General features: G+C 42.0%; 1 protein-coding gene across 3 annotated transcripts in view; it reads right to left on the bottom strand.

The window, feature by feature from the left end:
* usp6nl (USP6 N-terminal like) overlaps window positions 1–24,835 on the bottom strand; it is a 106,284-nt gene that overhangs the window by 77,540 nt on the left and 3,909 nt on the right. For all 3 annotated transcript variants that reach the window (XM_026148326.2, XM_080291730.1, XM_080291729.1), the window contains exon 2: window positions 15,110–15,216. In XM_026148326.2, the coding sequence (XP_026004111.1) occupies window positions 15,110–15,113 (4 nt within the window). In that variant the 5' untranslated portion in view covers window positions 15,114–15,216. The remainder of the gene's footprint in view (window positions 1–15,109; window positions 15,217–24,835) is intronic.

Consider the following 24,835-nt stretch of genomic DNA (forward strand, 5'->3'; position numbering starts at 1 on the left):
TAAACACGTTATTGTATTCAGTAACACTTAAAGCAAGCAAATGAGACCATAACTTCATTTTTTTAGGTGCACGAAGCTCTTAAAATGTCTGATGGCAGGGCTTAAAAACCAAAAGGGGAGCTGCTGTCTAAATTCAAACTCAGGTTTTTTGTCGTTATTCCTTCACCTGCATACTCCTGTTTTGATATTTACAAAGTAAACGCTTACTTTCGGACTCACTTAAAATACATCAAAGCTTGGCTTTACCTCTGCTTCACCTACTTTTAGATAAACTGTGCGAATGTGGTCAGCCAAGTCTAGTTTACAACACACCATGTAAATGCATGCAGGAAGGAGCACGACATTATTTGTCTGTCTAACACTGACAGACAAATAACAGCTGTAACTAACATGACTCATGGCTGTGTCGTTAGAGATGTTGTTACAATACTAATCAGAGGTGATAAGTAACGAAGTACAAATACTTTGTTACTGTACTTAAGTAGATTTTGCAGTTATCTGTACCTTACTTGAGCATATTTTTTTACTTTTATTCCTACTTCTTACATATAATACATTTGAGTTATTAAGTCTCACAGTGGGTTCATCTGAAACCTTGGCTGATTGTGACACCCCCCCCAAAAGAGCTTCTTTGACTACGATGACCTGGATGACTGAGAACCTTCACAGACATGTGATCTCATTGTGCTCTCTCTTTGCTGATGCGCCATTTTAAAAGGTTTAATCCAAATCAACCTTGTAGTTTATTTTTTCCTGCTTTCAGTGAGCCTGATGCAACGCACGCCTAGAGTTTTTACACGACGTGAGTACAATACCAACTTTAACTGCGCCACAGTTTCATAGCACGAGAACATCAGTCGTTATCAAATTCAACTGGATGAGGACAACAACAAAGTGGAGGGAAATGTGGGTGAATTCACACCACGTTCCCAAAGAGCAGAAACATCATAAAAGCCACACTCTTAAGCACAGCAAGGGTTTCTTTGTTGTACCAGCTCCCATTTGTCTGATGTCCAGACATTAAGTATTGATGCCTCAAACTTTCTGAGCGCCGTCGATGAAAAACAGTAGAGCTGCTCGGCTCACCATGGCAACTAAATACAGTGAAGCCATGGGGAGACGGTGGCAAAGCAACATCATTTGAGTGTGTCTGTGAAGGAGAAAGCCAACGAAAGAGAGGGAGGCAATTTGTGTCAGTTGATCTTAAATTCTTATGGTACAATTATCTTGTTTAAAATATACATTATTTATTTTTAAAAAAACAACGTTGTGTTTTCCATTAAAATGACTGCCTGCTGCAGACAGCACATGGCAGCTTCTTTTCTTCAGTTAGCAGTCAGTTGATCTAATGCTATTCATCGGGTGAACCAGTTCAGCGGTTTAAATCAATCAGCTAGATGAATTTTTAAGAAATAGCTGTCAGCAACTGAACGTACAATGCGCCACAGGTCTCTGCATCCTGATATGAAAGTCAAATCTTCATATTTTATGCACTGATAATGTCAATTACTCTGTGTGCAGCTTCCCTAAGTTATGGCTGTCTCGAGTAGGGATGGGTATCGTTTAGGTTTTATCCGATACCGGTGCCAAATCGGTACTTTTGAAACGGTGCCGGTGCTCAAACGGTGCTCAAACCGGTGCTTAAAGAATGGAGAACACAAAATTGGTCCAAAAACCTCTCATGTTCAGCTGCTTTTTGTAAAAAGATAACAATGTTAGCCTTTTCTGCAGCTATGGGGCATATATGGTATCACTCTTGGCTGGAAGCAGTGCTTAAACAATGGAAAAAACACAAACTTTGTCCTAAACCTCTCATGTTTAACTGTTTTCCACTTTTTCTTTGGTCATTTTAGCCTTTTTGGCCAGGGTGAAGGGAGTATCTGCCATCAAACAAGAAGACAGCAGCATGTAGCTATGATGATGTTTGCTAGTTCACCTTACATGCATTAATGTAATAACGTGGTTAGCCTACTCAACATAAATTACACACGAACAACATTAAGCTACTCACGCAGAGAAGAACGGCTGCTGCTGCATCATCATCCGTCATCATTTCTGCTACACTGGCAGGGCTAGGGGCCAGGACTCTCCTCTTCGGGTTTTTGGGGGATGTTGCATAACAGGTAACCCACCCACAGTAGACGTGCACGGTGTGAGGTCTCGCAGCAAGCTATCAAATATTGCGCATTTCTGGGCTTTTAAAAAAAACGCTATGCGTCGCCAGGTGTTTCATCGGATTTGAGGTGTTACCTCCTTTGACAGTATCACAGTATCAGCTTAAAGCACTTGTTGCAGGCTGCTGAGTTTGCATATTTTGCTGTGAAGTACAGCCAGACTTTTGACCGCTTCGCCTTGGACATTTTTAATCTGTAGCTCTGCTCTAACAGAACGTACGTACCTGGCCCCGCCTACTATCCTCGGAAACGTAAAATGATTGGCTAGAAGTGTATCACAGCTCAGGAAAAAAAAGCACCGAAATAAAGCACCGAAATGTGCGCTGCTTTTCGGTCTGGTTACTACCGTTTATGTCAGAACCGGTGCCATCATGGCACCAGACACCGGTACCCATCCCTAGTCTCGAGGGTATGATCAAAAATGTAGTCAACTGTTTTTTTGTCCCCCATCAGGAAAAAAACCCCAAAGCAGCTAAATAATGCTGCTGGAAAACTTGATAAAAGTGCAACAGTACGGGGGGGAAAAATTGCCAAGCAGCAATGAAATAACCAACTGGAAGTGCTAATTTGGCAGCTCTGAGAGGCTAGTTATGACTGCCTCGGGGCTTTTTAAACACCCACCCCCAAACTGACTGCCCAGCACACAAAATATGCTTCAACCAAGACAACCTGACTCGGTCTTATAACCTCTGCTGCATGACGACTTGTCTATAACAAGTCCATTTTATCCATTTGTCTCCTGACTACATCTGATGTTTTATAGGCCAACCCAGTGTGAGACAAATAAAAGCTTCAGCATTCAAAAGCGTTGTAAGCATTTCATTTTGTAGAATGAAGGATTAAAGGAGCGATGACAAAGGTATGAAACAGGTCCATCTCAAGGGAAATCTCTGCTTGAAATTGTGTGTCTTTCCTTCCCGCTCTCTTTAACTTCGAAGGAGCTCCCATTGGCTTGGATAGCTTTCAGTTACTTTGGTTCCAGGTTTCCTGTGCTTATCAGCACCTCTTCCACCTATGACCCCCCCAACAGGTTGTGGCAGATGGCTGCCCCTCCCTAAGCCTCGTTCTTCCTGTTAAAATAGTTTTTCCTTCCCACTGTCACCAAGTGCTTGCTCAAATAGTGTAGGGTCTTTTAATGTAAAGCACCCTGAGGTGACTGTTGGTGTTATTTATGTCCACATTAATCAAATCCAGCAGTTATCTGACCCTTTTCTTTTGATTAGCTTCATATTTTGATGGGAACACCTGGCCATTTACACAGGTTTCACAGTGTGCTTCGTGTGCCTGGAGGGTTTTTAGGTTTTCTCTGCACATTTGCTTGTATTTCACAACTTGTATCTATTATTTCAGACATGTATTTGTATTTTATAGCTTGTTCAATAGTATGATTACCTGCCCAGAGGCTCCAGATGGAAATTAGCTATCAGCTAGTTATTTTTCCTTTTTTTATATTTATAATTTTATGCAGGTTTCCTGACAAAATAAACAATAAAACAAATAATAATAAATAATAAACTGAAGTAACCATCACTGTATCAACCGGGATAAAAATACACAGACTGAAGAAGCGTGTTAAGAGCTGAAACAAGATTGTGGAAAAATACAATGACAACCACAGCAGCACCGAGAGGCTGTCCCTCATCAGGGATCTCATGTTTACATAAGCAGGAAATTAAACCCATCAACAATTTCAGCAACAACAAGTCGCCATCCAACTGCTGCATAAAAGTCGGGCATTTGCTCCATCTTTCTCCAGATATAAAGGAATAGAATTAAACCAATAAATCTAAGTGTCCAAGAAAAATTGAAACTATTTTAGTGCATCTTTTTTATCAAAGTTTCCAGGATATAAAATATTATTTTGTCAGTTCTCCATGTCAGTCAATTCAATATTTGGACTTTTAACTGTTGGGCTGACAAACTTGGCTATATATACATATACATACATACATATCATAGAAGCAGTTGCACCTCTGTGGAGGCTCAATACATAGATTAATTAAATAAAAACTAATAAAAAGGCTAAGGGCTGCTCCAGTGGATGACAGAGTGACTACTCATTCCACAAAAGGCATCATGGGAAATAAAGGCAGTTGTTACAGAAAACATGTTTCCCTCTGCAGCCCTGAACTGTACACATACATAAATGTAAGAAAGCTGGAATGATTCTGTAAGTTCATACCAACTACAACAGGATCATTTAATTATTTCTGACAGACTGATTTTCAGGAAGCCGAGTGGGTTTCAGGAAGTTATGGAGTTCATGTCATTGTCCATGAAGGAAACTTGCATTTTATACGTGAAAGCAGGGCACCTATTACGCTTTTCCTTATTTCCTATGGTAAACATACCGCTACAATGCTGGAACAGGGCTAGTAATGCTGTGAGGTCAGGACATGTACAAGTAATCTCTGTGAGCGCACAAGCCCCGCCCAACTGCTGTCAAAACCTTCTGTTTCTGAGGGGCAGCCAATCAGAACAAAGTCCTCTTGAGCTAAAAATGGCTTGTTTCAGTCAGAGGATGAGCTGTGAAAGAAGGATTATTTTAACACTGAATCACAGAAGCTGCTACAATCAACAGGTTTACTTTAATGCACACAGATTTTTTATCATTCATTCATTATCATTAATCTGAAAAAAGCCAGACATCACAGCAAGGTGCGGCGAGGAGACTGATGTAATAATAATCAATAATATGAAGAAGCACTGTAGACAGTGTTTACCTAACATACCAGGTTTAAAAAGCACAGGCACTTTCAAAGACTACTTAACAGGTAACTGGATGAACCTTCAATCCCCATGTATATAAAGAAACAATAAGATGTAAAAGTAAAAAAAAAAAAAAAAAAAAAAGAATGAAAGGAAAAAGAAGCCAAATTCTGTGGAGCTGTGAGAGCTTGCACCTACCAATGGAGTCAGAAAGAAACCAATAACTGGTCAGGTCTGATTCTCAAAGCCATGTATCAGGGCACATGTGCTCGCTCGGTAACTTTATATTACCCATTAAATCTCTCTCTCCAGCTTTAGTATCTGCACCGTGATGCCCTGAGGATAGGGTCTTTGGATCCATTTCCTCCTGCTGCCTTGTTTACTGGAAGATGTAATCATATTCCAGCAAAGCTTCCTTCCTGTAACACCCCCCCACCACCACCACCACCACCAACCAACCCCAACACACACAAACTCTGTGACCACAAACACGGCAGCCAAGCATCTTTCACAACTGCAGGAAAAGACAGAGAGAGCGGCTGGCCACTGAGCGTCATAGAGGACACACGGGCAAGACATAAAATAAAACATGGCAGCAGACCATGTGCAGTGGTGGAAAGGAGAGAGAAAAGAGGAGGAGGATTGGGGGAAGATTACTTTTCCACCTTCACCCCTGTATTTGCTGAAATTACACCCCGGCTAAATTTACAAGTGAATCCAAAATATTTCAGGAATCTTAGTCCTGTAATGAATCTAGACTGGTGACTCACACATCAAAAGTTTCCCAGGTCTTCAAACGCAGACTTGAAATACTTTCCAAAATATTGTAGTATGACTTGAAACTTAGAGACTACATCAAACACAAGGGCAAAATGGATTCAAACACCAGAACAACATGAATCTCTCCTGATGTCCTAATAGGAAAACTACACAACTTCCTAAAACTGATTGATCTTTGATTATCTAGGGAAGTGATTGTGATGACTCTGCGTCGTCCCAAGTACCATCAATAAAAAATTTTTAAGAAAGTGGTTATATGGTAAATAACTTGATAGTGACAAGGATGACATAGAATACGCATTTAGAATTGTTGTACCAATGTTGGCGGCACCACCTGAGCATCGCTCAGTATTGTTACTGACCACGTCAATTTGTTTAAAACTACAGTGTTCATCTTTGGATTGCTGCTTCTAGCAAAATAATGCAGAATGTTGCAAAGCTCAAATCATCTCCAGCTGGTTTATTAAACATGGCAGTGAGTTCACTGGACTCAAATAGCATCCACAGTCACAAACCTCAGTCCAGTAGAGCACATTTGGGATGCAGAGAAATGGGAGATTGGATGTGCAGCAGACATATCTGCAGCAACCGTGTGATGCTGTCATGTTAATATTGACCAAAATCTATGAGGAATGTTTGTTAAATTTATGCTATGAAGACTTAAATTACAGTGGGGCAAAAAAGTATTTAGCCAGCCACCGATTGTGCAAGTTCCCCCACCTAAAATGATGACAGAGGTCAGTAACAAAAATACAACTCAATACTTTGTAACATAACCTTTGTTGGCAATAACAGAGGTCAAACGTTTACTATAGGTCTTTACCAGGTTTGCACACACAGTAGCTGGTATTTTGGCCCATTCCTCCGTGCAGATCTTCTCGAGAGCAGTGATGTTTTGGGGCTGTCGCCGAGCAACACGGACTTTCAACTCCCGCCACAGATTTTCTATGGGGTTGAGGTCAAACAGGTGCCATTCATACAGGTAACGAGTGGGGGACAGAAAAGCTTCTTACAGAAGACGTTACAGGTCTGTGAGAGCCAGAGATTTTCCTTGTTTGAGGTGACCAAATACTTATTTTCCACCCTGATTTACGAATAAATTCTTTACAAATCCTACCATGTGAATTCATGGATATTTTTTTCACATTCTGTCTCTCACAGTTGAAGTGTACCTCTGGTGCAAATTACTGACCTCTGTCATCATTTTAAGTGGGGGAACTTGCACAATCGGTGGCTGACTAAATACTTTTTTGCCCCACTGTAGCTGTGAAGGCAAAATAAGGTCAAATCTGATACTAGCAAGGTGTACTGAACTGAACTGAACAGAAATAATGAGCTATAAATAATGAACAAAGTCCTTCAAAGTACAAATTTGTTCAAATTGCAACTGTTTTGGTTGCTGCTATCACAACACATAAGAATGGGAAGCAACGCTGTGAAGACAAATAATCAATTCCTATTTTATGGTTTCTGCTCTGAAGCGAATGGCTTTCATTTTCCCAGCTTCTGCTTTGGTTGAATCTCTGTGTTAAGCCGATAAAGCAGACAGCAAAACAAATTTAACTGCAAGTTTAAAAAAAAAAGAAGAGAGAAAAGAACAGAAACAGAAGAGTCTGTGCAAAAACAACAACAAGTAGCATTTGGGGAGTAAACATCACAGATTTGATGATCATTTTGCTGCTGCAGAGAAAATTCATCACATCTGCAGCGTTAATGCCACGCTAGGGGCGCATGCCTCACTTCCTTTCTGTGGGAGCCCTTAGATGTGCCACAGCAGCATTAATGAAAACAGTATGTCATCCGTTATAAAATCTGGACTAATCCTAATCCCTAGACTCTGTACAAGTTCAAATGCACAGCATGCTTGAGGCAACAGGTCCTTGAAGTAGAGGAAGTACAGCGGGCTAATAAACCTACCCGACCTGCGTAACAACAATAAACCGAAACGGCCCTGCTTTCTAAGGTGCTTTTCCAACGCAAACAAATTCCAATCTCGCCAATAATTAGCTTCGAGTCATTCTTTGGGCACAGACGCTTCAACTATCTGGAGCTGCTGTAAAGTAAGAGGACACATTTCACACCAGGAGACGTGTCATCATCACTTCAGGGCTTAAGAGCTTAACGGGAAAAACACAATGAACACAAGAACAAATGCTGCCTCCGAGTGTTTTCAGGGATGTGGTGTCATCAGCTAAACCAACACAAACCAAGCAAAAGAAAAGGAAAAAAAGGGAACATAGGACCGGACAAAACTTAGATTTGTGCAATAGCTCAGACGTTAAGAAACAGCCTGCAGCAATAACAGCTCTGCTGCTTTAGAAATCCTTCAGATCTTTTAAGTACTTAACTAAACCACAGTCAGTGAGAAACCCCATTTTTTGTTTGTAATTTTGTCAGAGCGACTGGAATAAATTCTCAGGTTCTAGTCTTTGAAACTTTACGCTAAGCTAACAAGCTGCTGGCTGCAACTTAACTGTACTACAACTACAACTACTATAATAAACTAGCAAATAAGATGGTTTATTATAGCGAACTAAGCTAAACTAACTAAAACTAGATGTGAAATAAAGATTTTGCAATCAAAACTATAATAACTCTGCATATAAGCCAAATACCCAAAGTACAAACCATCTGATTTAGCTTTAGCTTTTAATGAGACCACTGTGGTCAGCCTGGCTCACTGCTTGTTGTACCATTATAAACTGTATATCACAGCTTCACATAGCCATTTATTTATGACGCCCTGTTCTAAAGCCTTGATTTTAGCATCGATGGCTGTCATCACCATAAATGGAGGAAAAGATAAAGCCCTAACTGATCAGTTACGACAAGGATACTAATTACTAACAGACATACCATAAACATAAAACAGGGATTTAACTTGCATCAGAAGTGGCTCACCAGAGACACAAGCTTTTTGCTCCAGGCTATAAGCATCTGTATTTTATTGTATAGTTCAGAATTTAAAATGGGAGTCTAGGTGTCTCATCAGCCTCTCCAGGAACTCTGGTTTTTAGCCTCGGCTTCATTTGTCTGCTTTTTTTTTGTAAACTCAGTTCCTCATTGTTTGGCTTTGGTTATGATCATAATCTTTGCAGTGTTCAGCACAGGTTCTGAACTTCACTGCCATTCACGGCATCTCAACATGACGGTCCTAATCTCAAAGTATAGTAACTAACACGCCTCGTTTAAAGCAGTGCTTTGACACAGTTCTATTCTGCCTCTGAACGCCCGCTAAGAGCTATTTGGATCTGAATGTGTCAAGCTAAGAATGACAAGCACAGCGGGGAGACACGAGCGCTATTAGCTGACACGTACCCGACATGATTAGCATCATAGTGGGGACTGCACGCTTATGTTCACGAAGTTCCCAGGCTTGGAAATTATGGTGGAGTTAATAACACTCTCCCTTCCCTCAAGAGCTATACCCAACATGTGGGTGCTCAGACAAATATTTCCAACAGAACTTCACTGATGCTATCTATAGAAAGGCTGTATATTTGTGGAGCTGCAGCCAGGTGTTAACATGTGATACTGTTGGGGTAAAGCTGGAAAAAACCTGCAAACCGACTTGAGTTTTAATAGAAGCTGCAGGTCTAGCAGGGCAGTGAGTGTAAACACCGTTTCCCTGTGTGCTCTGTGGTTAAGCTTTCCGAGTCCAGCAGATGGAGACCAGATGAGGCTTTGACGAAGAAGATAATTATCCTGCGCCACGCCCAGACACACTGTGGGCCCAGCACGCCACGCGATGACATCAGGCTTCTCCTGACAGGGAGAGATGAAGGTACACATCTGTGTGTGGGCGAAGGACAGGTGAACAGATTGGCGTTAACGGTCCATGTCTGCCCTCAAACTCTCATCCCGCATGTGCGGTCATATGTTAGAAAGTCAGACTTGCATTGCATCTAAATGCTTCTTTCGGAGTTCGGGAGAGTTAGCATATTCACAAACAGACCAGTAGCCACTGCGATGATCATCTTGGGTGGCTGCTGGTCTGTTTGTGAAACCACCGCACTTGAAAGCATAAGGTCATGTGATATATCAGGAATTAGCAAAACATGTGGTGCTGAAAGGAAAATTTCACCTCTCCAAAAAACAACTGCTGTTTCCACAAGTGTTTAAAATGAACAGGAGCAGAGATGCATGACAGATAAATGAGATGTTTACTTAAGAATCACATTTACTTTCACTGCATTATCTCCCAGCTACAGTTCCTAATTCAGAAATTAAGATCTATCTTTCTAAAAAAGAACCACAAAAACAAGACATATCATACATTAATATTACTGACATCCATGCAGTTAGTTACAGATTTCTTAATGAGAGCTCTGTAAATATTTCACAGCAAAGCATTTCAATAACTCTAATGGATATTCAGATTATGATAAAACAGCCAACCTGCTATACATTAAATCACAAGTAAAGCTTTAACAAAACAGAACAAATAGGAGCTTATTAAGTGTTTTTATGTAGACACACCAAACTGTTGCTGCTGATAGAAACTCCTGTACAGCCATTATCCTCCTTTAACTAACTGTGCTGTTTATACAACAGCAATAAAACATCGCACAGCTTGTACGTCTGTTCCTCATTTGTCATCAATCTCCTCTCCTTCCACTGTTATCACTCTGCTGGGAATCCATTTCCTACTGGTCTGCAGGGAAGGGCTGGAAGTTATTGTGCTACAGACAGAGCTGCAGTGTATTATTTCCAGATATAATGACTCTGTGCTATATCACCAAACAGCTTCTTCTGTTCACAGATCGTATTATTTGTTGTATCACACCGGCTCTGAAGGCATGTGCTATACAGAGCAGATGACCACAGAAATCTAATAAAGGCGCAGAATGAAATGTGTTGTGTAACAATGAACACACAGAGACTACGAGTAAATAAAGCTCAACCTGTGGTGACATTTCAAGACCCTGGTCTTTTTTTTCCCTTTCCTAAAAATATCACTTTTAGTTCCACTTGGTGATTCAGATCCCTCTCACACCTGCGAAACACAAACTCAATTATATTTCCGTACATAATAGTCTAAAAATCTAAAATGAACAACCACAAAAACTTCCTTTGACCCTTTGGTGAATAGCTTGAACCCTGTCCAGGGTACCCAGTGGTCCTTAGTTAACCTCCCACCGGCCTCCTGTGAGAACCCTGAGAAGGCAGCACCCGCAGTGATGCTGCATCTAGGGCTGCCACAAACGATTATTTTGATAGTCGACTAGTCACGGATTATTTTTGCGATTAGTCGACTAATCAAATCATGCATCCATTGGACATAAAACATACAGCTTACTGCACCAGCATGCATCTGCTCTTTTATAACTATCACTAGCTTACAGCTTTAAGTGTTTAAGGTATATGCTAACTAAAAATAAACACAAGATGATAGTTTATTAAATTTTAATGAAATTTGCAGATTGTTTCGGTGAAGTTTAATAAACTCCTTGCTATCTAAAATATAACAGGACACCGGAGTATATTCTCGAGTATCTCACACATCTGATAATCAGTTGTCTGCTTGACGTTTATTCAGCTGTGTAAAAACTATAACTTTAATCTCAGACAAACTGATTTACTCAGGAACAAATAAAACACTGAAAAAAGCCAAACAATAACATTTTTAAGTTATCTAAGTGACTTATATATCATGTTTAACCCGAGTAGCGAAAGACGGTGGTGAGTTTGAAAACGATTTGTCGGGAGTCCGGTGTTCTCGCAGGCTCTAGTGAGCCTTGCCCCCGGCTAGCTATCGAGTTTCGGCCCGTTATTACACGCTTAAATCCTACTACTTATTCCTGCGTCTTTTGGGATCTTACAAAGCTTCAAACGACGCGTCGACTATTAAATTAGACGATTTTGATAGTCAACGTAATCGTGAGTAGTCGACTAATCGTGGCAGCCCTAGCCTCATCCAGCGTCTAATCCATTTATAGCAGTTGAAAGATGAGCCTTGCTATTGTGTCCCTGTTTCTTCCATCTGGAGTGAGTCAGCCTTCCTGGTTGAGGAAGAGACTTGTTAGAGGACGCTAACCCCGCCCTGCCAAGGCCGGTGGCTCTGTGTGTTATAGGGGGGTAATTAAGGTAATTAGCCCAGGATATCAACATCACCAACCACCTCCAGGCGAGAGAGTGACTCTATCAAAGGTTGAGATGAATAATGAAAACACATAAAAGACTTTCTCCCAGCGCGCCGGCTGCTCATTCGGGCCCCATTAAGACAACAAAAAACACCAACTTTGTTCATCTGCTGTGTTTTCTGCCTTTGAGCGAGATCCCATCACAAAGGTTAGATATTAACTTTTTTTTTAACAACTTTTTTAAATTGTTTATTTAACACTGATACTGTTTTAAGGCTGCAACAGGCCGGTGGGTGGTTTCGTATATTCAGGTTGGCTCTTGGTTAAACTTGAGTTTTTGGGAGGTTTTATGCCAAATCCAAACAAAAAGTCCACATTTACAATAACCAAAAAAAAAAAGAAAAAAGTTCCTGAAAGGCTGTTGAAAATATGTTTTTTAAAAAAAGTGGAGTCAAAGAAGGGTCTAGAAAAATCTGCAAGACAGAAAGACAATAATGCAGAGGACTGGATGATGAAGTTATTAGAGACTCGTGCAGATAAGCTCACCATGCAACACGCAACGCGACAGTAGCACAGATTACATCTAGATATACAAATATTAACGACATAAACATGTTTAAGATTTTTATAACTAGATATCCATGTCATCTCTGTATCTGGAGTTGATGTCTCTGATACCAGCCATTTCACAGCTAAATAAAATGTTGATCAAATGCTGTGTTTTTGAAGATGTGGTAGTTTTTAGCCTTAACAGTTGTGTACTAGACATGTTAGAGACCTCTATTCAATAGAAAATGCTCGAATTTCAATTGGTGAATGGTTGAAATTAGGTTAAATTCTGTGTACAGATCGATAACTAAATAAAAACGAATGCACGGGGACAAAAACTGTGATGAAATCTATCGACACTTTGATCAATGAATAAAAATGACATGAAAGACAAGAGAGACGACATCCAATTAGAACTTCATTTGTGTAGAAAGGAGGGAAGTGATCCAATCAGAAATAAACTCCTTGTGCAGTCAGGGTAGACGTGCACATTTTATCTGCCCCCCAGGAAATGGTATAACAAACTCCCAAAAAAGCGTCCACAATTATGGTGATTTATGTGGGTAATTGGCATTTTTTTCACTAGTTTCTAGTTATTTTTGTAATCATTAGTGAGGTGAATGCTGAATTTTTGACATCAGCTGTCTGTATCAATAAGGTTTAGTCTGCTATGATCCATGCAAACCTGAATCTGAGTTATATACAATTTAACCTTGGCCCAAGTGGCACGAGTTCTTTTCAGATCTGCATCAATTCTCTTAGATGACAACATATTACAACATTAAAATGTATTGTTCCCATGACCTTTGCATTACACACTAACACACATCAATTAAAAAAAAAAAAAAAAACAACACACACACAAAGTCGCGTAAACCTCCAAGGTGCCGGTTACCTTTTCCACCGCACAAGACTTAGCTCATCAGTCAAGACTCCCTTTATTCACATCACTCACAATAAATCACATCAGCCATCCAAACACTCCTGACACACACGCCACCTCTTTGAGTGTGTGTGCAGAGGAGAAAAAAAATCAGTAATCAGGTTAAATCTCTTAGCACCCCCCCCTTCAGAAGTGTCTGTCTAATCCAATCGGCTTCCAGTACATGCCTCACATGTGCTGGGTTGCCCTGGTAACCCACTCCCAGCTTGCTGGTACACAAATATTCGGCCTTGTGGCTCTGCGTGGAGAAACGCTGGAGAGTGCAGAGCGACTGCTGGCAGCAGCAGATGCTGCTGGCTCCCGTTCAATCCCCTATCTGTAATGTGAGCTAAACGGCAAAGAAGAAAAGGTCGGAGAGGGCAGCGCTGTAAATGCAGTGACCTGATATCAAAGAGCAAATAAATCTATTGTTGCTGGAGTGAATAAATAAACCGTTCCTTTCTTAACATCTCACACGTTTAGCTGCAGGCAGTAAATCAAGATAAGATTCAGCAGTGACCCTTTGAAGCAGCTGTAGCTCCGTTAAATGAACTTGAGTAAACCACTGTAGACATCTGCTATCATATTCATGCTGCAAACTGTTATGATAAGAGTTTCCAAAGCACCAAAATCCTTTTAATAAATGTCCATTCTTCCCAAATCAACAGCACCTCTACCAGAGTAGCTTTGCATGATCCACAGTTCAAAGTAATCCTCATTTATCTCATACTGGACTTCAGTACAGATACTCTGTATGAAACAAGCTGTTTTATAGCTCCCCTTCCCTTCCTTTAAGGTTTCTTCTTATCGGTTGCCCCTGACAAACACAACATTTGAACAACAGGTGGGTATCTAGATAGATTTTCAATATCTGTTTTTAGCCAATAAGATAAAATCATCTCATTAGTTATTTTTATGCTGCAAAATTATATTGTCACCAATACTGTCACTAAAACCTGCCATAAATGTTGCTGTCTGACTAAATGTAGTCAAATTGGCAATTACATACTGTTTCAGACAACACTGCAATTAACTGTGTCATTAGTCATTGTGGTTTTTCAGCTGAGTTGATCTGATCCAAGTTCGCTTGGACATTATCTCAGGATAGTGGTGCAGAAGAGAAGTCGTCTTTATCGTTGTATTATAAGAGTATTTATTAAAATATCAATATTTGACGTCCCTGTATCGATACACAAAAGCGCTTCAATTCGACTACCAAAATGGGAGATAAAGCGGGTCAATTGCCAACTTTTGTCACTCAAAGTCTCTACTCTGGAGTCTATTTGTCTTTCATCTGTATCATGCATCACGTATGTCCAGCAGAAGACAAACTACATTCTGTGTGACAGTGATCAGCTGTGTATATACGGTGCACCGTATGAGCACGTGTGTGCGTGCGTACAGGTAGGAACATATTAACAGAAAATCCTGTACTCGCTGGATGACTCACACTGAGCTGACATGTGGGGCCGAGCCATTGCAGTCACATGACCACACAGCAGAACAGCGCACACGCACGCACACACGCGCACACACTGTGCATTGAGTTGACTCCCCCTCCCGCTCCAGTCGCCCTCCCATCATGCTTTGCAGAGTGACTGATGAGGAATGAGGTGGCTAGGGTTGCAGCACTTGCTCCTCTGTGCTTCTAGCATCACGGATAGAAAAAGTCCTACACATCGCATCTTCATATGAAAACTATCCTGACCATGAAGGCCTGTAAATTCTCCCACTTGATTGTCTCTAACTGGTGTTCATGATGTCAAACTCTAAAGCCACCAATCCAGCATTAGAAAAGTAAAATAAATAAATAAAATAATAACACAGCAACGAAAGTGAAAGGGTGCGCAAACAAGCAGCCGATCGATAATAAACAACTGGTTGGAACTTACTCATGGTGGGAGTCCAGCGGTGGGGGGCAGGGCGAGGCCCAAGTAGGGCGTGGCTTTGAACAGGTGAGGCTATTCTCAGCTGGGTCTTTCTTAAAGGCACTCATGACCTGAAGGGGAGGAAAAGACAAAAACATCAGTCGGGAGTAATATTACATTTGAGAATTTACCAAGAAGAAAACTGCAAATATGACCACAAAAAGGCTTCGAAATAAAGAGTCTAAACCCAACAGTGGCCTGTACAGGAGCTACACCCTCGATTTATATCCATATCTGTGGTTTGGAAGTGTTGGGATTTTTCTTTGAACTGATCTGTTGTTATTTTCCTGGTCATGCTCCCTCCTGTCCTGCCTTCCGCTCTCTGTGTTGGACAGGAAGAGCTCAGGCAGCTTCTTTACACACAGCAAAGCAGGTAAAGTGAGGATAACAGTTACTATGGGCTAACAGGTGTTTTTCCTGGTGATAAAAGTAATAAAAATAACTATCGGATTGTACCACGACACAAATATTTGGCCAGGACACAACCATTTGTTTTTAAAATATAAGACTTAACCAGTTAATATCCAGGTCCAAGCTGGAGGGACATCAGTCTAAGCAGAGATGCCCACACCTCGCTCTCCGTGGCCACCTATTTCGGCTCTACTAGGGCGACACAGTGAGGCATTCCCAAGCCAAGTGGCTTGACATAAAATCTTCATCATATCCTGGGTCTGCCTGGGATCTCCTCCCAGTTAGAGGTGCCTGAAACAAGACACCCTGGAGGCGCCCAGGAGACATTGTTGTTAAACACCTGAACCACCTGAACTCTCTTCATTCAATTTGCAGGTCCCTTTCCCCATCTTTACTGAGACCCTAGACCTCCTTTGGAGTTTCCTCCAAATGTCTCCCCATTTGCTACCCTAATGTAGCCAAAAAACACAGCACCTTCATCAGAGTGGGGTTTACAGTCTTCCCAGCAACAAATGTTTGTGTTTAGGATTTGAAACACTGATTATCTTTGTCTTAGGATTTCATAATCAAAACAGTAACTTTAAAGGGGCTCCAACTGCTAAAGAAATAAAACGAATATAAATATAATATAAACAAACTGACATATTCTGCCTCCAATCAATCCAATATACACATATGTGATTGATTTTAGGTGTGGGAGCTGGTCGTTAACATTTTCACCGGTGTGGGTCAGTTAACGGCTTTGGTTTTGTGTACATGTGTGTGAGAGTGTCGATCAGTCCAGGCCGGTCATTGGGCTAAATAACAGTAATGTGATGGCACCACGCGGTAATAACGGGTAATTTGATCACTCTGCAGATGCCTGCAGGCAGTGGAGGGAGTATCAGGCAGGAAAGGAGGGGGGGGGGGGGTGCAGATGATGGAGAAATGAAGTCCCCTCCCCCGGTTTAAAATGTTGGTGTGAGCAGAAGTGCTGCAGACGTGGAGGATCCAATATCCTCGAGAAAAGCAGCACAGGTCAGCAGAACAGTTCAGCAGCAGAGGGATCTGCAATTAAGCAGCACAGCAGCAAACCCTGCAGATGCATTCATAGTAAAGACGGGCTCTTAAGCATCGTTATCACAGACACCGAGTTTACTATCCACCAGTTACAGTGTACATCCATGTCTGTCTAGATTTCATATTTGACCGCCCACCCATCCATAACCATGTATCCAGTCTGGGTCACCAGGTCACTGGGGTTGCACTTTCCAGGAATCCCTCTCCCAATCCTCCAGTTCCTCAGCTGGTTCTGACTCTGGTCCCTTCTTGAATGACTTGAGTTCGCCAGACACTTTGAAGGATTCTCATATCCAGTTTTTTATCCCTAACTAATTGAAAATAAATTGAAACAATGTTATTTATATAACTCAAAACCACAACAACTGTCACCTCAAGCTGCTTAATACTATAAGGTAAAGATCCCAGAATAATAGATAGAACACCCCAACAATCAGACAAATCTCGATGAGCAAGCACTTAGCAACAGTGGGAAGGAAAAACTCCCTTTTAACAGGAGAGGCAGCCAACTGCCGTAACTGGCTGGGAGTGAGGGGAAGGACACAGGACGAAGACACGCTGTGGAAGAAGCCAGAGATTAATAACAACTGGTCCTGTCACTATTTAATCTATTTATGTAACCCCTTAAGTGCAAGTGAAAACCTGGCCAAATTTGAAGATGTTCGCGCCAAAGATGGGGCGCCCGTGACCTTAGCGCCATCTCAGCCTGGCAATAAAACCCCTCCAGGCACGCCTTCCACCAGTGCAGAGGTATTATAAACAGCCATCCGTATTAAAATACCACTCTGCAGACTGTGCACCATGTCATTTTCCAATATCTACCACTTACACTGGATGCACAGTAAATACAGAAGCAGCCAACACATTGGAAAACAGGTGACAGATGCTGCTGGTACGTCAGATGTTTCAGAAAAAATACATGTGAGGACCTGATGCACGTCAATGCAGCAACATTTAAAGGTTTCAGCAAGAGTTTAAACTACAAACATGTCACCCTCCAGCCATTTTAGGGGGGTGGTGAATCTGCAAGAGTGCCAGAGAGGAAGTGAGATCTCACAGGGTTTCAGACAGACAGTCTTAGCTCTGAGGCTTTGACATGGGATTAGAGCCACCATATGTTCACCTCTGCTAGTTATCAGCACTGAGCAAACAGAGCTGCACTGCATGGAGCTAATCAAACACAGTCACAGAGGACTGTGGGCTGATTCAGTGATACCAAGCACCATCCAGAGGTCACAAGGTCGGGTTTGTTTAGGCAATGTTTGTGCCCCGATGAGCTCAACTGAAGTGATTTGATTACACATTTAAAAACTGATTACAAAGCAGCAGGATGTAGCAAATGTGGTGCTGCTGTTTCCACCACTTTAGTTGCCAGATTATTAAACCTAATGCAGAAGCAACTTACTGATTATTCAATCACTGCCAGAAACTGCAGTTCCTCTTAAGTCCACATGAGGCCGGCTCCTAAAGTGAGTCAATCCCCAAAGACTGCCATGTTTAAAAGACCAAATTTACAGCCGACAAAAACATGTTTACAGCCTGATAGAAGAAACGCTTTCGGTCTTTCAGGCCAGCTTCATAACATCTCTGCCGGATGCTGAATTGTTTTATAACTCTTCCCTTTTACATTACGCTAAACCTTAAAATTCTGTATACTTAAGTGCACGGCTGCTGTCAGTGACACGTGGATGTCTTTGTCTCATTCGATGTGGGGATGCACCAAAGACACTCTAAAGGGGTCACATAGAGAAAGAGAGTAGCAGCAGTGTAGTTAATTAATCACACTAATTAATGTTAATGAAAGTGTCAGGACTATTAAATAAGTGAACACCAAGTTAAAACACTAAGAATACGGCTTTATACGTGGAGGTGGGTAAAGAAGTCGGCTCCTCAGATTTTAAAATGTAGTTTGAAGCCAACATTAGCATCTGATATTATATTACAATAAATTATGAAGGAAACTTACTATTCAAGCTAGCTGGCCAGCATTTGCATGAGCAGGTAAGTTTCTGGCGACGACCAAAACGTGTATGCGTGTTAATAAACTACATGTGTGGCACTTGACGTGAACACAAGGATATTAAAACCCTCAAATACAGACTAAGAAAGACATTTTTAAACCTAATATGATTCCACTACCCTACAATAAAATTAACCATTGCCTTAAGGCCCAATTATCACCGATGCAGATGTCTTTTGTATGAGGCTCACTCAATCAAATAAAACCTACATTTATTTTTGTGCTACTTTAGAAAAGCATATGTGAGCACATCTCCTTCCATTTAAAACTTTTAAAAGTTTGCATAGACACCTTGATAGCAAGCAAATGAGAGAAGGAAGTCCAATATTCACCCTCCTCCTCCCTCCACTTTGCTTTTATATGTTTTTTTATATGCTTAACTGGTTCCAACAGCTACTTGCTAACTGTGTCTGTGTGCCGTCTGGAGCTGAGTACATGCAGTGCTGGGTTTATCAGAGCTGAAATAACAAGTCGTGCAGTTGTTCAGTGCGGGACTTTTCGACTCTCACAGCTGAAAATGAGATACTTTTATTCTAAACTGCTCCGACTTTCCAAATTTAATAAAAACTGCACTCAAACCACCATGCCAGCCAAGAAACAAGACCTCTTCTGTTCTCTGTTATAAACTCAGCAGGCCAGCAGCTGTGAAGGATGTGTAACTGCTGTTATGATGTGTTAAAGAGTAACTGTGCAGTCTCACAGTGGTTAGGCATCTCTGAAGTGAATTAAAAACCTACTGACATGAAAACAATCCAAACCAACACTGCAGAGAACAAGCGGCTGGCGGCAAACGGAGTCCAAAACGAGCCGTCTCGGCCTTCATAATCCCACACTGCCAACACTGGTGTGTTTGCTGGACATCAGGTTAGCCAATGTCGTTTTCTTCTCCCCACACACACACATACGCGCACACACATGCACACAGGCCAGAGGGCAGCTCAGCATCTGCTGGTATGTTGTGTTTTGCTGCTCTGAAGCTGGGCTCCAAAAGGAGGAGAGTGCGTTGGGCTGAGCCAGCAGGGATCGGTGGCCAATAAAGACGAGCAGCAGCAGCTCGGTTGCCAAGGCCTGAATAGCAGTGAGGGAATGTTGGAAACCTGTGTGTGGGTGAGCCGCCTGGTGTGCCAAGTAAGTCGAATTCAGCTCTGCTGTGTTCAGAAAGCCTTATCAAAATTCAGCTGATATGTGAATCAGCCGACATCAAAACAGGTGACAGGTGAAGTGAAGAAGACTGCCCGTCTTAAACTTTAAGTGCAAAGAAACACCAAGCAGCAATCCTCTGGGGCTGTGAAACTGCAGTTAAAGGCCACTTGAGGCTGTCTCCAGAATCAAGTCAATCCCCATAGACCCCCATGTTAAAATATCCACTAAATTACAACACAAACTGTTGTGGCTTTTATGTGACATTTCCTGTGAGTTGTAGCTGACTGGTGCTTGTGGGTTTGTGCCGTTTGTGCCTCTTACAGCACTGTAACGGCTGATTCGTAAGGGACAATCAGCTGAAGAAGTCTGTGGTTCCATTTTGGAGGGCTACATTGTTTTAGCAGATCTGAATCTCACCAATGCGTCTGTACAGTTTATGATCTAGCTCAGGGGTGGGCAACTCCAGGCCTCGAGGGCCGGTGTCCTGCAGGGTTTAGATATCACCCTGGGTCAACACACCTGAATCACATGATTAGTTCGTTACCAAGCCTCTGGAGAACTTCAGGACATGTTGAGGTCATTTAGCCATTTGAATCAGCTGTGTCGGATCAAGGACATCTAAAACCTGCAAGACACCGGCCCTCGAGGCCTGGAGTTGCCCACTCCTGAGCTAGCTACATCATACATACACATATCTATGATCTACATCTGTGATGATTTCCACAGCATGTCTTTATCCTGTCTTCCTTCTCTCACCCCAACCGGTCGCAGCAGATGGCCGCCCCTCCCTGAGCCTGGTTCTGCCGGAGGTTTCTTCCTGTTAAAAGGGAGTTTTTCCTTCCCACTGTCGCCAAAGTGCTTGCTCATAGGGGGTCATATGATTGTTGGGTTTTTCTCTGTATCTATGAAGCGCCTTGAGGCGACTTTTGTTGTGATTTGGCGCTATATAAATAAAATTGAATTGAATTGAATTGATGATCTTTGTTATTTAATTTATCTTGAGCACACCCCTCATAAAAATGTCACTCCCCAATGGCTACAGCCTCCCCTCTTGCCACAACACAAAACTTCTCAGCTGGAACGTGACACAAAGCTCAAGGTATTGAGCCCAGATCCTAGTCCAACTGAGCATGCTCAACTTCCAAAGACCCTCCATCTCAAATCATCACACTATAAACTCTAAGGTCCTGGTCCATTCCCAGGTGGGTACACAATATTACTCCGGTGGTTTTAATAGTGTGGCAGATTTGCAGTACTTGTCTTCCTCCCTGTTAAATGAAAGGATAAATCACCCAGTTAGCTTAAAAGCTGAGCCTGGCTCTTTCCAAAGAAAATAAAAGGCACTTACCAGCACCTATCAAACCACAACATCTCTTCACACATCACACTGTGCTTTTGCAGGGATTAAAAAGGGAGATAAATATGATAATTAATGAAGTTTAGTGGCACCGTTTAGCAGACCTTGTCCCCTTTGGATGGAGTCAGGCTAGCTGCTGCCAGTCTCTTTGCTAACCTAATCTAAGTGACCGCTGGCATAGTGTTACCTTTACAGAGAGAGAGAGAGATTGATCTGCTTACTGAACTGTCAGTAAAAACTGAGATTGAATCCATTTCTCAGTAAATGAAAACAATCAACAAATTGATGAACAGAGAAAAAATATGAAAACTATTTGTTTTTAAAAAATGGTGGTAAATTTAATATCCTGAGATTAATTGGTTTAATAAGATGAATTAATTGTGGGATCATTTAACAATAAACATAAATGATAATTGTCATGAAACCATCACTATAATCATGTTTCCCTTGGCCGTCAGATTTACTGTACAATACTCTGACTATTTGAGATGCAATACTTCAATAAAAAGTCATAAAACTTAGGGCAATACTCAAGCAGCATAAAAGGAGGAAACTTAAATACAGCCTTCAAATGTAGCCCAACTCTTTTCTCTCGGCTACCTGTTTGCACAACCACACCCACACAGCGGGAGAAACATGGTAAGGGTCGGCTTTAAAACTGCAAACACACAGAGACGTGCTGCATGTGGCCGAGAGGCACAGGCCTGCTAAAGGCTCTGCTGCTATGTTACAGAGTTTCAGTTGGACAAAACCTTCTCAAGTTTGTGGAGCCACCTGACGCCACGCAGGCTGGTAAATACACTGCCCTTTCAACAGGAAAACACACACACACACACGCGCACGCACGCACAAACACACAATGTTTTCAATTGTTTCTGAAGAGGCACTGCAGATGCTCTTACAGAGGTAGAAAAGAAGGAGATGAACTAATTTGTGCTTGTTGACCCCACGCTTTTCCATTTCCTGTCTCTGAGCCACACATCCAACAGCAGCCTCCAACTCAGTCCCTGGCAGCATATTTATTTATTTGGACCAATATGGAGATTATGGTTAGACTGAGGAAAATATAATAAACTTTGCTCCAGAATATGGGTGCTAAACTGCCCTGGATATTTGTCAGCAAGATAACAGCAGATAATTCTTAACCTAAACTAATTGCAGCAGCATATTTTGACCAGTTCTGAACCAAATGCTCTTCTCTAGCAGAGTCTATGAATAAAGATATTCTTCTGGAAAGTCTTGTATTAACAAGCTGTAGATCAGAGAACAAGGTGCTTCTGTGTTGACCGCCGCTGATGTTGTTTTAGTCATCATTTAGCTTAACACAATATCTGCAAGATGAAGCATAATCACCAAATCTATGATTTTGTTCACGAGTGAGGCAAAAATCGACCATGTTTGTGGTGAAGAGATGGCTTATTTACCAGTCAATCTACCCTCACCTATGGTCATGAGCTCGGGTAGTGATTGAAAGAATGAGGTCACGAATACAAGCAAAGAAAAGGAGTTCCTTTAAAGCAGAGCTGTCGAACTCCAGGCCTCGAGGGCCGGTGTCCTGCAGGTTTTCGATATCACCTTGGGTCAGCACCTGAATCACATGATTAGTTCATTACCAGGACTCTGGAGAACTTCAAGACATGTTGAGGAGGTAATTTAGCCATTTAAATCAGCTGTTTGGATCAAGGACGCATCTAAAACCTGCAGGACACCGGCACTCGAGGCCTAGAGTTCGACACCTGTGCTTTAAAGGGTGGCTGGGCTGTCCCTTAGATACAGGGTTAGGAGTTGGGACATTCAAGAGGGACTCGGAGTAGAGCCACTGCTCCTCCACAGCTAAGGTGGTTCGGGGATCTGGTTAGCATACTTCCTGGACACCTTCTTGGCAAGGCATTTCAGGCATGTCCTACCAGAAGAAGGCCCGGAGGTAGACCCAAGACACTTCAACATGCGTAGACCACCAACCCTCCCATTATTAAACGACTTGCTGCACCTCCTGAGCCACAGTCACCCAGTAGTTTTGCAATCATGCAAAATTCCTCTAGTAGAGTACAAGAACAAAGTGGAGCTGGAAAAGGGCATAAGAGGTTCCCTTCAAAGCAGCTGTAGACACAGTAGCAGTTAGAACTCTGTAACGAGAGTAAAAACATGTTTTGGTGCTCTTTTTGTTGTCTGATTGTGAAAGAAATGAGGGGAAAATACAGACAACTAAGATTAGAAGGGTACCTCGTATGCAGAAGGTCTCTAAAATGCCACACAGTGCAGCAGCTCTGTAGAAAACCAGCGTGAGGTTTTGTGTAAAAGGTCAAGTGTTGACAATGGCTTACAGGCAACAGGGCAGCGTTAAGATTAATCAGACCTTCCGTCTGGTGCAGCAATGAACTTCTACCCTGCTGAAGAGTCTGCGAGCTAGAAACTGAAACCTTATCAGCTGGGCAGGTGATGCTTCCCTCAGAGTTCAGGTTGCTCTGAAAGTTTTATGAGGGTCGGTGAGCTGGCGGGTTAGGATTTACAGCTAAAGACTTTAAAGATCAACCCCGTCTAGCTTGACAAACTATACTCACATTCTGTGGAATTTGACTGTTTATTCTTATCCATTTCTTATCCATATGTGTTCACTGCAGAGGCTGCGACATGTCGTGTGTGATGATAAATTAGCTGCAGGCTTTTGTAGTCCTTGTTACCAGTATCTCAAGCTAAAAAAACACCTCCTTGCTTAAAATTCCTCTACTTTGCGTCACAAAATCTGTTTTCTGAGGGGAAGTCTTCACATAACACTGCCCAGCTCGGGCTACAAGATAAGACATACTTTTATTCTCCCAGAGTTGGGAAATTCCTTAACACAATAGACATATAACAAAATGTTTAAATAAGCAGAATGGTATGAAGCTCAATAAAACTCAATATTACCAAACTGATACCTTAAAAAGGTGAAAACTAATAGGAAATAAAAGCATCAAAATACCAACCAGATTACGGCCCAAAGCGGATGATGTATGGCATCAGTTTGGGTCAAATTATTTTATGTTCTAGTTTTTTTCTGGCAGCTTCTGACCTCACACCCTCGTGGCAGAATGACGAGCAAGTTAGACTCTTTCTGAGACTCCTCTCGCTTCTGTGTGGTTCACCAATATAAGCGCAGTGCGCTCTGAGAGCTGTGGGAGTTTATTTGATCCTACCGCTCAGCTGTGTACAGACTACTGTTTAAAGAGTACTCTGTAACAGGTGTCCAGGTTTGGGGAACGCTGCAACGAGTCAATCCGGTAGTCCGAACGCTCCCTCGGTTCCAAAAAGCAAACAAACGCTGAGACACCATCAATCAGCTCCAATAAAATGATCAGTGTGACTGTTCTCCCAGCATATCATCCACGAAACAGAGGATTCACAAGGTTCTGTGGGATGAACCCCTGTCTGAAGTATTCTTGAATAAATTCAAATCTCCTCTGATGGAAAACATGTGGAAGGCTTTAGTTAAGTTGGGCGCACAAGAGAGGTGAAAAGGAGAGTGAAGGCAGGGTGGAGTGGGTGGAGATAAGACTGTGGCGCTGACAAAAAGACAGGAGGCCGAGATGAAGATGCTAAGGTTTTCACAGGAAGTAATAAGGATGAACAGCTCAGGTCGAGCGGTTTGGAGACAAATTTAGAGAGGCAAGGCTGAGATGGTTTGGACATGTGCAGAGGATGGGTAGTGGATATATCTGAC

The sequence above is a fragment of the Astatotilapia calliptera genome, chromosome 17, assembly GCF_964374335.1.
Source record: "Astatotilapia calliptera chromosome 17, fAstCal68.1, whole genome shotgun sequence".
Classification (NCBI taxonomy): Eukaryota; Metazoa; Chordata; class Actinopteri; order Cichliformes; family Cichlidae; genus Astatotilapia; species Astatotilapia calliptera.